This window comes from Convolutriloba macropyga, chromosome 14 (genome assembly GCF_964194025.1).
Source record: "Convolutriloba macropyga chromosome 14, txConMacr16.3, whole genome shotgun sequence".
In the NCBI taxonomy this organism is placed as follows: Eukaryota; Metazoa; Xenacoelomorpha; order Acoela; family Convolutidae; genus Convolutriloba; species Convolutriloba macropyga.
Window position 1 is genome coordinate 7,669,738 of NC_134481.1, and position 14,886 is coordinate 7,684,623.

Genomic DNA, 14,886 nt, shown 5'->3' on the forward strand with positions numbered 1-14,886 from the left:
AGATCCCAAATTACTCCAGAAACAAATGTAGATAGCTCCAATGCAAGAAAGATTAAGAATCAAGCGTAAAAAGTTTGGAAGAAAATGTAATGTATGAAGAGTTCCGAAATTACCCGAAAAACAAAGATTGGTCCCCAACAAAATCGACGACTTCAAAAACATGCTTAAAATAACGCACGTGAGAGGCGCAAAACAGGGCACTCAAAAAATAAAAAGGCTCTTGGTTCTGAGAGGGTTTATCTCAGAACCAAGAGTAATCTGTTAGAAACTTTAGTTACTAACAGATTACCTAAAATTCTCTTAAGTTTTTTCTTCAAAAACTTAATCCATTGCCACTGCGAGCCCTCAGATGTTTCAGTGTATCACTGTATAGTACATTCTTTTTGTACGTTGGCAAAACTTCCTTTAGCTGCTATACCTTTCGTGTAATTTTCATTGAAGGATCTTTTCGATACAAGATGAAGTCCAAGGTTCAAATAGTATAATGTTTGGAAATGGCCAACAAGAAGCTTTGAAAAACTCAACACCAAATCGTAGAGGAAGGTAGCTACGGGAATTTTAGTCTCTTTTCCTTTAAAGAAAATTTTCCGCTCCTTGTTCATTGATATGTGTGGTTATCAACGTATCATGATCAAAAATATGTTTGCTCTCGCAATTTTCTCTTCATTGAGAAAAACTATCCACTCAACCACACTAACACTGACTGATTTCGTCACACTTTTTTCGTTATGCCCTCTATCAGATGTTCCTCGCTTTATTGTTCGTCAGTTTTGATAAAGTCATCAGTCTGTTGTTTTGTAATCTGTTTTGGTAATGCAGGCACCGTTGGCTCTCATTTCGGTTTTCCCTGTAGAAGCCACAGTTTTATTTTGATCTGTTTAATTTTGCAACACTTGAAGCTGGCTTGATGCACACATCTGTCAAGGAATCAACACCAACTCATAAAAGAAAAATTTTTGCAGATACCTAAGACAGGCTCTGGCTAGTAGTTTAATCAGTGAGTGGCCTTTTAGTGACTGGAACAGTAGACTCCTTCGTCCTCACTGAATTTTTGTCGGATAGTTTTGCATTCCAGTTTCTGCATTCCAATTCAAATTTTGTCTTGCTGCTTTGTTCATTGCGGCAAATCCAGAGAGCATGCTCACTATGCATAGAATACAGTCGACGTCTTTGGCTGATATATCTTTCTCTTTCTTTCTTTTTTAATTTTGAGGTACTGCTAAAACGCTAAGGCTTCAGCATAGGCTAGTGTCTCTTTTTCTTTAGTAATTGCTGCGTTCACTGCCTCCTCTGAAGGAATATAGAAAATTGACGTTCCGGTCCAACAAGCTGCGTTGAGAACAGTAAACCTTAAGCTGTTTTCGGATCCAAATCTTTAGCCAAATGAACATAGGTGTTTTTGCGACTAATTTATAAATTAGTTGGAGACAGTTAATCTGTTTTACAGGTACTTAATATGCTGAATGTCACGTACCGGTCTGAATAAAAAAAAAATACGTGGTATTGAAGTCAATTGTCCTCGACCACTTGTTTTGATGAAATAGATTGTTTGATGTAGAGCGCGGAAAAAATTCGATGGCGTCTTGAAGTTGTTATTTTGACAAACTCTTTGACGTTGTGATTTGTCGATATATTTCTTCGCATGCAATCCCAACTGTTTTCTCTTCGCAACTCTCCGGTATCAGGAACAGCATTGCAAAATAGAGGCTCACTTGGACAAATAAAAATAAGATTTCTTATCGGGGAACACTAGAGTTTGAACGACATTGCCACTCTTTGTAACCATCATCAAAAATCAAATAACTGATTCCACCATCAATTTCATCTCACAACACGGTTATTCATTTGAACAATCGAACGATTTTAATTGCCATCTGTTAAGTAGAACTATAATTATCTTGCTAGATTGAGCTTTATAAACTACTGTTTTGATTGGGTTCCTCTATTGTGCCATCGCAACCAAGGGCTTTTCGGAAAAGAACTTTATGGGTGACATGTTTTCACATGTAAAATATTAGTGGGAACGTTTTTCTGCAGAACGTGGACCGCCTTAGTACTTATACACATCATTTGTGCATGCTAGTCCCATAATGAATGCCCAACAAACGCCAGGATCAACCACTACAATAAACATGGAAACAGAAAGTAAGGGAGCACAAATAACAAACAGATGGCTGTATGATAGTCGGATTCTGAAATAGCTCTAATTCGTCAGTTTGTTTTATTGAGTTTTTGAGCTCCCCCATTGAACCATCTCTTCACTTAAACTCCACAAACGAGCAGCTGCTTCAGCATTGGTGCATTTGTCGGGCAGATTTTTCACAGTCTCGCAATCCCTGATGAAATAGGCATATTACTAATAATGTTATAGATCGTCTTAATATATAGATTACTTTGTTAAATTTCATTTTTAATGCTCATGATTTTGGTACAAACCTACGAGCACACGCTCTGAAATACTTTTATATAAAACCAATGAATTTATTTCAGACAAAGAACTCATGCATATCAAAGTTTTTATTAAAATTTAGCAAACAGGAAAGTTTTAAAGATCTTAAAGGGTAATGCCGACTGTTGTCAACATTTTAATCTATGCAGGGTGATACATATTATCAGATTTCATTCTTCCCAGAAAAAAAATTCATTCTTACCAAATCTTTCCACAAAAACTTTATTCTGATCTCGATAAATTCCTCTAAAAAATTATAATATGCCTTTTTATGTATAAGTGAACTAACGAGAAGTATAGTCCTGATATGTTTTCCACGCTTGGTTCAACTGAGAGGAATATTTGTGTCTGTGCACCAAAGAACGGCGACTTGAGGAAATACCACAAAAAGGGGTATGCGAGGCACTTGATAACAGGTGGTATCCCGACATGCCTGGACAGATTAGTCATCACTATCCCAGGGTGACAACAATTGACTGTAACACCAGATCCTAAAAACGAACATAAACCGACTAGAATCGGGCGAAATGCTTTCGAACGACGGGCATTGTTCTAGAACAAAAGCGCAACAGTAGAGCGAAAAATTTGCATAAAAACAAAATTGCGTTTACAAAGATTTCTACAAATTGCGAGAGCACATAATAACAAACGAAACTCAAAAATGTTAACTATTTAAGGCCTCATGTGAAGAGATAATGTTTTAATGTTCTACATTCTTTGTTAAGAGTCCAGCCCCTTTTTAAACCCATTGAATTTCGTCTTCAAGCTTATATCGAGCCATTTTCGTACTTCCAGTTGATATTATCTTTAATCTTAATTGATATTATTATCTTTTACTTCTACCGTAGAAAAACGGACAAAACCTATAGTAGAAAAAACATTATAGCATAGCCTACAAATTGCCGGAAAATAGCCACCGTTGACCCCCTTGACACACAGCGGGACTGAAACACAAGAAAGAACTGAAAGAAATTGACGGAGTTTCGAAAGCCTTCTAATTTGGTGTGCAGTTAGATATCCATTCAGTGGAAACATTGAGTGAAGTATGTCAGGAACCAAACTTGAAAGTCGTGACTTAGGAAAAAGGAGAAGGTAATCGAAAGGTAAAAAGAATTATCAAAACACAGCAGGACAGTTCCTGTCAAACAATTCAAAAAATTTTCAAATAAATTTTCAAAAAATTTTCATCGACTAAAAGAAAAAACTAGACCTAGAATCGACTATGAATGGATTGGATAAACCATTTACAAAAAAAAATCCTTTCAAAAAGTCAAAAAGATTGACAATACCAAAAATAAAAAAAGTCAAATTGCCGCATGTGAACAAAAAACCACTAGAGCGAATTTTTTTATCAAACACAGTTTTCTCACTCTATTTTTAAATTAGAATGAACAAATTTTGCCACGCAAAACCACTTGCTTTTTCCCAATTCCTATTTCGGCGTGACCAAAATCATCACTTCAATTTCTTTTCTAAATTACGAAAATATGTGAACAGATCTCAGAAAAAAGACAGTGTCCCAATGCAATTCAAACTTTTTGAATAGTAAAAAAGGAGAGCTACTAAATAACCGTTGGTTGAGAGACTGACGGCGGCTATTAGAAACCAATCAGATTCAAAATATTCAAAAGTTTTTTGCGATATGATTTTTTGCCACGTCACATAGCAGTCGGGGCCCCGAAACGTGGAGCACATTCCGAACACTATCCGTAAAAATTTGTCTTTAGACATGCCGTAAACACATTTGAATCTAGACTTTCAAAATCTTTCGGGGAACTGTCCTTTTCTCCCGTGGACAAAAATTATTAAGCAAGCGTTTACGGTGCCAAATTTCTGAGTAAACATACTCACCTTTGTAGCTGTTTTCGACTTCATTTAAACTTAATGTATTGTGAAAGTGGACTATACTAATCATTATAAGCTACTTTCCTTGAAATAAGGTTAATTTCAGCACCTGTAGACCCTTACAATGCAAAATACAGACGGTTCTATAGTACCGATTAAAGAGACCAGTTATACTTTCATTTCTTTACTTCTTGAGATGTGCATCAACGTTTTACACACTTGAATAACTTACCCTCAAGTCTCTTTGCTAATTCGACTGTGAAGAGAATATTGCAGAGTTTACTTCGACCATATGCATTCCATGGAAAATAGTCTTTGTCCGATTGCATATCATCGAAATCGAGCTGAGCAGATTTAAATGTGGCAACCTAAACATCACCCTGATCAGAAAAAGGAAACAAAAGCAAAACAACTTGATCGCTATCTAATTGTTTTGTTCAAACCAGAAGGTCACTTACGGCACAAGACGATTTTCGATCATTCTTCAACGAATTTTGTCAATTTGATTTTGTCACAAGTCGTCCAGTGAATTTGATTAAGAAAAGGTCAGCAAAAAAAACTCAACAAAACGCTACAGCCCACAACTAATGGGAATAAAAACGCGCAGTTAATCAAATGTAATAGTACGCTATAGATGCTATAGAAATGGTAAAACTACCGCCACATAACGCGACTTTCAAAAGGAACATCATTAGAACTGGGGGGGGGGTGTCCTATAGCAGTAGTTTTAACAATTTTGATCCGATCTACAATTTTGATGAACTACCTCAGGGAATTTAAAGAACCATCAAAATCGCTCAAATTGAGCACTTCTGAACAGAAAATATCAATCAACGTAAAGTTTCAAAAAATTTCCTTTCCAGTCACAACCACTATGCGACTGGGTTGTGACTCCTTGAGAAGGTCTAGGAGTAGAGTAGTGAGTAGGAAGTGTCCGAGGTGGTTGACTCCCAACTGGTACTCGAAACCATCTAGAGTGGATCCCTTCGGACATGCCATCACTCCTGCATTGTTCACTAGAATGTCACATCTACTCTCCTCACTCAGGAACTGGTCACAGAAACTACTGGGCACAGATTCGAGACTCGCCAGTTCTAGTTGCATTACTGTGACATTTGGGTTCCCAGATTGTGATATGATCTGATTGACAGCTTCCTGGCCAGACTGCATGTTTCTGCAGCCGATTATTACTCGTGCTCCTAAGAATAATAAGTATTAGGTTCCAACATTGCTCATGCTATAAACTCTAAATAAGCGGCTAATTAGTAGATTAATAGGGTCTTTCCCATTATAGCCCCCACCCCCCCCCCCCAAGCTTAGTGGTCAGATAACGTATCGCTCCCCAATCATGGTAAGCATACCATAATGAGAGAATTTAAATGAATTCAAAACATAAAAAAGCTGAGAACATTAGGCGTCAATTCAGTTAACAAAACTGCCACAAACAATCAAATGGGTAAAACATCATTAAAATATCGCTCAAATGATCTAAAACTGCCTTTAATTGCCAAAAAGCTTCAACGCGCTAACAAAAACGACTCAATATTGCCAATTTAGTTTAGAAGAACTGCTCAAACACTTTAAAAAATCAGTCTTATAAAACAAGAAAAACCGAATAAAAAAGCCGCACTTGAGCACAAAATTTTGATCACATCGAAAACTTCCACCTACATTACTCGCTCTGTTACAAAAAGAAAGTATGAAGATCACTTTTCTCTGTTCTTCGAAACTGTACATCGAAACAAAATTTTCAAACTGATTCACTCTCTGAGCGTCCGGTGTCTTTGCTCGTTCACTTAGTAGACCACAGAACAAAACAAACAGAAAACCATAGCGCCTCTTCTGGTTGTAAAGAAACAGAAAACCAAAACACTTTTTAGAGTCGTAAAAACAGAAATCCATGACGCCTCTGAGAATCGTAAAACAGACGCATCAACAAAACTCCTTTTCCAGAAGTCAAACGCCCGCACGTTAAAAAACCAAAAATAAAAATCACCACTCCAACTCCACACCAAACGGTAACAAATCTTACCCTAAAACTCAAAAAAAATTAATCGCAATACTCTAAAGCTAGACAAAATGATTGTGAATGAAGTACAATTGTGGTTGAGACTACAATTTTAACAAAAACATAAACTGCAAAAATTTAAGTCAAATAGCCACAAGTGAACACAAAACAGTTCACGAAATCAGAACTTTATCAAACCTCGCTTTGATTACACTACTATTAATAAAACACAACCGACTAACGTCGGGTGAATTGGTCTCAAACGACCGATGAGCGGTTGGCTTTGATAGTAGCCAGCTGGGGCTTAGGGCTGCTGGCATTAGGGGACGGGATGAACGGGGTGCGTGTGTGGGGGTGGGGCAAGCGTTGGGGGGTGAAGCGATGGGGGGTGGGGGGGGGGGGTCAAGCGATGAGAGGCGGTCAAGCGATCGGGGTAGGGTTACGAAGGCTAGATGACACGGGGGTTCAAATCGACAAGTGCCATAGGGTGGACGAGTTCAAATCGACAAGTGCCATAGGGTGGACGAAGGAGTGTTGAGGGGGTAATGGAGGATAACTTTTAAGGTTAAGAACCTCCATTGTCTCCTTAAAACAGTTTTGGTTAACCGCATTCTTGGAGTATAGTAAAACTTAGGTCTCCAAGAGAACTTAATGCCCACCGAGGATTACCTTTTTATCCCAATTTTGGAGGACGAAATGTCAAATGGGTAGAGACGGAAAATCAGTCAAGCGAAAATCGAATTATAAAGACCACAGGAATAATATAATTGGCACAAACTTTGTTTGAGAGCAATTAAATATATCGAATAATCCTCATGATATAAGATGGATGAGGATATAACTTTTAGCCTAGGTAACATCGCCCCTATAAAAATGACCAGAAAAAATTTTGCACTTTTAAACTAAGCGGACGATATAAACTTTTTAAGAGCAATAATCAGAAATTGTAGATGAGCCCGTATTGATGTCAACTCTGCAGCGAAAGTTTTAAGAAAGCTAAACGCCCATAAGCACCCAAAAACGCTACCTCTTTTGGCGAAATCCAGAGCAGTTTCAAAACCCAGTCCTCCGTTGCCACCAGTGACGATAGCAGTTTTGCCATGAAGAGTGGCTTTAGAATGACATCGAGCACCCAAGAAGTATCGTTTGCCAAGCATAAGCAGACCAACTAAACAAAAATTGAAAACTAAACCACTGAAAAGTGTCCCCAGAAAATGATATCAAAATCATTGCAAAACTCAGATTTGAAATTCACTGCGGACAAGTTTGCCATCTAGCCCAATAAACAACAATGACTGCATTTAGACCACATGTATACAAGACTCATTACTACTCTATCAAAACAATGCATAGCTCTAGCTTCTAGACTTTGCTGTCCTCTAAGGAGAGTAAAGAAGTTTTTATAGCAAACCTTTGTTACTTAGAAAAATTCCGATTATGTGATTAGTGTGACATTTAGTAGAATGCATTCGTCATCTTGCGATGTCTAATTTAGCTTTTCACAGCGCTAGTGATCCCAACTTCTTCGTTGAAATCCTATAGTAAGCAACTACGCATTTCGTGATCAATAACATATCGATTAGTTTTCTCATAAAAACTTCATGTTAAAATTTAACGAATACTCAAAATTAAAAGGATTAAAAGGTTTTAAATCTATTAAGGTGCCCCAATCTGTTTAGCAATCTGTAGCTTACTGTAGCGTCGTGACGCAGTGAATTGCTATATGAGAAAAGCAATTAAAATTTTAAGACTTAGGTTGTAATTAGTCTGGATCAACTTCTTCCATGTCAAACATGATTTAAATGTTATTTTAACTATGAAATCTTTTTGCGGTGAAAACATACAAGTATATTGACTTTGTTCACAAGCTAACTCCCAAAAGTTTTTTTACTTATAAACTGTTTGTCTTGTAACTCTTTAATTGATTAACTGCTCACCCTTTTGATTCTGCTCTGATAAAAAGAGTTTCAACATTTTCTGTATTTCGAAAGCTTTGTTCAATTTTGTGAAATAAAAAATTCTTGAAGCTAAATAGTGGTTTTAATAGCCTGAAAACAACTGAGACAATGACATCAAATTTATATGTGAAATTATCAATTACAGAGCTCCGTAACCTAATTGGGAAGTGTGGAACAGCTTCTAAAAGTGAGCATTACTTGTGGGCATCATACAATCACATGAACATATGTTTTTTAGGGCAATGAGGAGACATTCTTTCCCATCAGAGATATCTGACCTGTACTTACTAGTAGCCGTCACACCAACGCCAGTCCATAGTCGCCAACTCTTCAATATCTGGTCCAAGTCGGATTCCATTGATAAAATCACATTTAGAGATAAACACAATTATCTACAAGGAGAGGATAGAGACACGATAGAATTTCTAGCCATACGAACTGAAAATGTTGTTAAACAACACTACATGGAGTAATTACTAAGAATTGATGATTAATGTTATAATATTTGAACTGACATATAAAATATGTTTTTTATGGTATAAATATAAAATACTTGAATAGAGGTATAATAACTTCAAATATAACATATTCCATCCATCCAGCTCAGTAGATATCTAATTAGTAATAAATTCGAGCAATAAAATTCTACGCGAATTGAAGTAATGCTTAAAATTGTGGACAATAGTCACGTTATCCCCCAATGCAAGGTAGGAAATTCTTACTTTTCAGTCACATTTGCCAACGGTTAATGTATTGATTTTTCGTAGTGCATAAATGAGAATCTTCATGACGTTAAATTTTCATGTCACCGTTGTTCACAAAAGGCTAAAGCAGCCTCAAAATTAGCAAATATAACAGTAAAAATAGGAATCGAGTGCAAAAATGGAAAATAAAAATAACGTCTAAAATCATGATTTTCACTGTTAAAAAAATTTCACAACGAAAAGGTTGTAACAGTGAAAATTGTGGTTTTTGACGTATTGTATTTTTCGTTTTAGCACTCGATTCCTATATTTACAATTATCTATAACTTTGGAATTGTACGGTGCTTTTAAAATCAAATAGTTAATTGATTCGTCAATATCTGACTACGCCATTGAATCATTAAGAAAAAATTGAAGCTAATCAATAAGTCTTGCGCTTATATTGCTCTGAATGTCAATCAACAGTGGTCAAAATCTCAATATTTCCATGAGCAAGTTTTAATCTACACATTTTCTGTTCTTATCTCTTTCAAAAAACGCCAGAAATATATTATTACAGCTCAGATGCTATAAAGAATAGGATTTATACACAGAAATGGACCAAAGTGTACTAACCTTGTAACTACAGTTTTCCTTGCTGAAATTTTCAATTCAAACATTCATATTTTACAAACTGTTTCTTTTAACCTTGATAAATATTGAAGTCAACATCAAAGACTTATGAATTTTCAATTTTTCTGAATTAATGGTGTAATTATAATTAAAAAGCAATCGATGCAAATTTGTATATAAGGCTTTTAGGAACAAATCCTGATACAATCTAACGTTTTAATCAATACAAGGAGGCTCGGTAATGTGCATACGCACATAACGTTCCGACCCCGCTCATCCACATTCTTGACTTAATTGGCTACCAAATGATGAAGAGATAGAAAACTTTAAAAATATACATATCGTTCAATAAACAACCGATGGAATACAATAATGCCACACTAGAGGGGCGATGAACGTTGTTAATAATAGGACTATTAGAACAGACAATAATAAATAACACAACAAACATTATTTACGACCAAAACTCGATTTCTATGATAAAAAAAATCATAAAATCAAGCTCGCATCAGATAAAACCCAAACAAAACAATTAAACCTATGCTTCATTAGAAAATATATTGGACCTGTCCTCAATGCGACTGGTAAAAAGGTCGACGAAAAAGAGCAAAGAGGTGCTAACTTCAAAAATACGCTTCTATTTTTGAAAACAATTAATTTCACCGTTATTAATGTCATTAGATATCAACTGAAATCCCTAAAATGTTAAAATACATCTCAATAGGAAGCAATTGAGACATGTCATTATCCAATGTTCAATTGAGCAAAATCTCAAAGCCGAAGGGACCAACGATTATTGTTATAAATTAAAAAGAAAACAAAAATTCCATAAAATGTACAAATGTAAAAAAAATCTGAAATATTCTGTAAAATGTCGTAAAAACAGCAGTAACAAAGACAATAAACAAAAGTTTGAAGCCAATGTGATAGAGATTAAATTATAGCTCACTGGAAACTGTTTGTGACCTGTGTTTACAGACTGAGCTACAAATCGAACGAAAAACAATTTAAAAAAATGACGAAGCTCCAAAAATCCAAATGTTTTCGAAATCAAATAAGTTCAAAAGTGATAGCTGACTTAAGATTTCAATAAACCGCGATGGATTAAAATGCAATACCTCAGGAAGCCAATTGGGCCTGTTAATATGGAGAATAAGTCACGACCCCACAAAAAAAAATATAAAAAGAAGCCAAGACTTCTAACAATTTTACGAGATCACATTGTTCAAGGCAGCATAATTATCAGATGTTACCCGCAAGAACTGTAAATCGCCACTTTCTCCTCATGTTAACATCACAGAGTCTTCCTTATGAAAGGACTGCGTAGAAATGATAAAAAAAAACCCAAAAATTGAACAATATATAAATCTAGAAAAATTTTTACGAAATTAATGATTGAAGCAATCAGTTACAACGTGTAACCAAGCGCACAAAAATTTTGAATCAACAAAAGTAATTGAGACTTCTATTTAGTGAGGTTGAGTAACCTGGTTAAAAAAAGAAAGCAAAGTGGATACAGTTGAAAAAAAATCTTTTTAATTCAATTTGAAAGTAATTAAAAGAAACAGCTATAAACTGATATCTTCAACTAGGTTGAGTTATACGTCCTGGGGAAGCAATTGAGACCTATCGTTATCAGGTATATGGCGCACAACAACAAAAAGAAAGACAAACATTGGTAAAAATTTAAAAAAAAAATCATAAAATTTTGCGGGATAACTGTTTCTCACCCTATAAAGCAAAAACTATAATACAAAACAATTAACATATCCAGATACACCTTTTTCTAACGCTGCGCAGTTTTCCAACTACAATTTCTCTCAATTGGACTTGTCAATAATCAGATAATTCGACAAGGTAACAAAATGATGCAATTATGCTCAAAAATAAAAAAAAACTGAAGCGCGCGTAGTATCAAAACAAAGAGACCATTAGCTGAACATAAAACCGTTAAGGACATTAATTTATGACCCACAGGAAATCGTTTTCTGTCTGTTTTTACTGAGACTGCGCCCGAAGTTGAGAAAAATAAGATAAAATAGTGGCAAAGTTCAAAAAATAACCGATATTTTCTTGAAACAAATATATTCAAAGTCATAACAGACATTAGATAACAACTAAAAGAATTGTCTAGGTTTATTTATACCTCCTAAAAGATAACTGGATCTTCAATTGGGGACAATAAATCATTGGGCTACAAAAAAGAAAACAAATGAAAGCAAAACAAGAAGTCAATAAAAATTTTTCCAAACACAATTTGCCAGGGCCATAAAAACCATGAGCGAAACTCTGATACCGTAATATAATCTCGTTGCTCCTCGATTATTGTAAACAGAATCTGTCATTTATCGAGCACTGATCTGAAAATTTTGTCAGTATTACTCATAAAACGTTAACATAGCGGAAAAATTTTCAAAAGAAAAATCGCTCCCCATTAAAATCTAAAACAATTTTTATCGTAAGGATCCATGGCGCGATCAAGATCAGCCAAGATATTGCAGCGCGTCTAACAAAATACTCATTTGTTCAAATGGTTGCTAAATAGATCATGTTTTGACATTTTTTTTCAGTTCGTCAAAAAAAATGCATTTCGTAGAATTATCTAGTTTAAATTTGCAAAGAACTGAAAAATTATAATTCCTGAGGACTCTCAAAGCCAACGGGAGTATAACTAGCTCGATTGTCAGCTTAAAAAAAATAGTGTCGCAGTTTTAAGTATCTACTTCCAGCAAATTTTAAGCAAGTGGGCTAAAACAAATTTGGTCCCGAAAAAGTCTGAATTTTGAAAAATTTAGCATAAATTCTACCCTAAAAAAATTGGATCGAACAATTGAGAAACCCTCCTCTATCTTTAGAGATAAAATCAATAACATTACAGTTAAAAAATTGAACAATTTTTAGCAAAATTAACGAACATTAGGTCAAAAATACCGAAAATGTGAATAAAAACAGCTGATTTACGTCTAATATTCACAAAACTTTAAACCGCGATAGCTCCCTGTATAAAGTGAAAAAAAGAAAAAATCTTTTTAATTCCATATTCTACGCTGGACGGGCTTTTTAATGATACCACTCACAACTCTCTACGATGATTATATCGATCGGCCAAAATTGTCTGAACAAAAAAAACCCATTGGAGTATATAGTTCCTCCACCACTAAAGTGGGTCGGAACAATAATCGTCATCAAATACAATCCGTCAGAAGTATAGGCCTCTCCTTAACAATCAAACTCACGTAATCAATGTAGATGCCAAAATGATCATAATGGTACTGTTTTAATGTATTTATTCAAACGCCAATGCCATTTATGAGCAGGCTATGTGAATCTATTTATTTGAAGCCGCTGAGATCTTCTGGCATAAAAATGTCGGAGTGAGTTCTGCAGAGTCACGTTTCTTCTACCGGAAATACGTATTCTACAATTGATCAAATGCCAGAAAACTCTGGAGTTTTAACTCTCGCCTATTTATAATGAAATTTCTCGCATTTTAAATATAAGGCCAAAAACTTGGCAATTTAAATTTTGCATGTGCGTGTTTCAGAAATTTCTGATCAAATTGTCTATTAAATGAGTTGCTTGCCTAACTATTGTATATTCAGACTACAAGCGCTTTTCGATTATCTTTGCTGTTCTCGTTTTAATCGACAAATACCTCAAAATATTAAAAATCTGTAATAAAACATCTCTTTAACTTACAAGACTACTTAACTTTTCATTTCATCTACTCTGACAGCTGCGCAATCAAAACTCTCTATTAGTAATGTTCATTAGATCAGTTGTACAATTAAAAATTCTTTTGGAAGAACTTGCTTGACGCTTAAAAACTTTACAGACCTTTCAGACAGCATGTTTAGTTGTTGCGAATTGTTATATGATGTCATTTGTTTCTCGCAACCCAATACTGAACCAGATTTACTCCGGGACAGGATTCCATGTAGTCAACGCTGGTAAGCTAACAAAAACTATAATCTTAATACGTTATTGATTCGTAGCTTATCTCCGTCTCGAATTGAGCATTTGAGTAAAACAGTTAAACATAGCTGGCAGATTGCCAGAAAATAGCCGCAATAGCTTTGTAGATCTGCAGTCTTAAAAAAACAGTAAAAAAGACAGACCAAAAAAATACGTCTTTTCATTGAAGGCCGATATGTTATATTTTGATTCAAAATCTGTATAAGTTTTTGCGGCCTCTATTAGCTGCTCTCAAATAACCTTCATTTAGAGTGACACACCCATTTGACCTCATCTCTGAATTAAAGTAAATAAAGTCAACTTCAAAGTTAGGAAGTCATTTTTGAGAGTGAGGTAAGTCAAGTGTGACCAAAAATTTAATCACACGAATGAACAAAAAAACTCGCTCCACTAAGAGCGAAAAATGACGTCACACACGCACTTCAGTTGAAATTGCATGAACGAATGAACAAAAAGCAGATTTGAAGCGATTGTGACGTCATATGGTCGTAACAAAAATCGTGACGATGAAATAAAAAAACACAACAGGACAAGTCCTGACGTACAATTGAAAGAAATTTCATTGACTAAACAGAAAACTAGACCTAGAAAGGACTATGAATGGATTGGGAAAACCATTTAGAAAAAAAACCGATCCAAAAATCGAAAAAACAGTAAAAATCAGAGTGAAATTGCCGCATGTGAACAAAGAACCACTAGCGAGACAGCGAATCTTTGTTCAAACACCGTTTTCTCACTCTACTTTAAATTTGGAGCGAAAAAAATTCACGCCGCAAAACCACTCGCTTTTCGCTCTACTTCCTGTTTCGGCGTGACCAAAATCACTACTCCAATTTGACTTCAAAAATCATGAAAATGTGTGAACAGATCTTTAAAAAAGACACCGCCCCAATACAATTCAAATTCTTTGAATTGTAATTAAGTCAAACTGCCGCATGCAAACAAAAAACCGCCAGCGCGAAATTTTGATCAAACGCCGTTTTGTCACTCTAATTTAGAAAAAAAAACATTAAAAAAATAAGAAAAAACAGAAAATCTCAAAATGCCGCATGTGAACTAAAAAAACCAATAGCGAGAAATGAAAAATTAATTCAAACAAAAAACTAGGTCTAGAATGAGCTGTGAATGAATTGGGAAAACCATTTAGAAAAAAAACCGATCCAAAAATCGAAAAAACAGTAAAAATCAGAGTGAAATTGCCGCATGTGAACAAAGAACCACTAGCGAGACAGCGAATCTTTGTTCAAACACCGTTTTCTCACTCTACTTTAAATTTGGAGCGAAAAAAATTCACGCCGCAAAACCACTCGCTTTTTCGGTCCACTTCCTGTTTCG

The 14,886-nt window shown here is 35.3% G+C and overlaps 1 protein-coding gene across 1 annotated transcript; it reads right to left on the reverse strand.

Moving 5' to 3' along the window:
* Window positions 1-480: 480 nt before the first annotated feature.
* On the reverse strand, window positions 481-8,719 carry LOC142353645 (retinol dehydrogenase 14-like). The gene is made up of 6 exons (XM_075405941.1): window positions 8,549-8,719; window positions 7,330-7,470; window positions 5,162-5,493; window positions 4,527-4,662; window positions 2,739-2,940; window positions 481-2,336 (listed from the first exon to the last, which is right to left on the reverse strand). The coding sequence occupies exons 1-6, from the start codon at window positions 8,616-8,618 to the stop codon at window positions 2,222-2,224; spliced, it is 996 nt and encodes a 331-aa protein (XP_075262056.1). The 5' UTR covers window positions 8,619-8,719; the 3' UTR covers window positions 481-2,221.
* Window positions 8,720-14,886: the final 6,167 nt, after the last annotated feature.

Excerpts from the sequence above, each read along its gene's own strand:
- LOC142353645 (XM_075405941.1), bottom strand. The coding sequence starts at position 8,618 with ATGGAATCCGACTTGGACCAGATATTGAAGAGTTGGCGACTATGGACT. Across the intron at positions 5,494-7,329 it reads TCTGGATTTCGCCAAAAGAG|GAGCACGAGTAATAATCGGC; the intron begins GTAGCGTTTTTG and ends TATTATTCTTAG. Across the intron at positions 4,663-5,161 it reads AACCCAGTCGCATAGTGGTT|GTTGCCACATTTAAATCTGC; the intron begins GTGACTGGAAAG and ends GGTGATGTTTAG.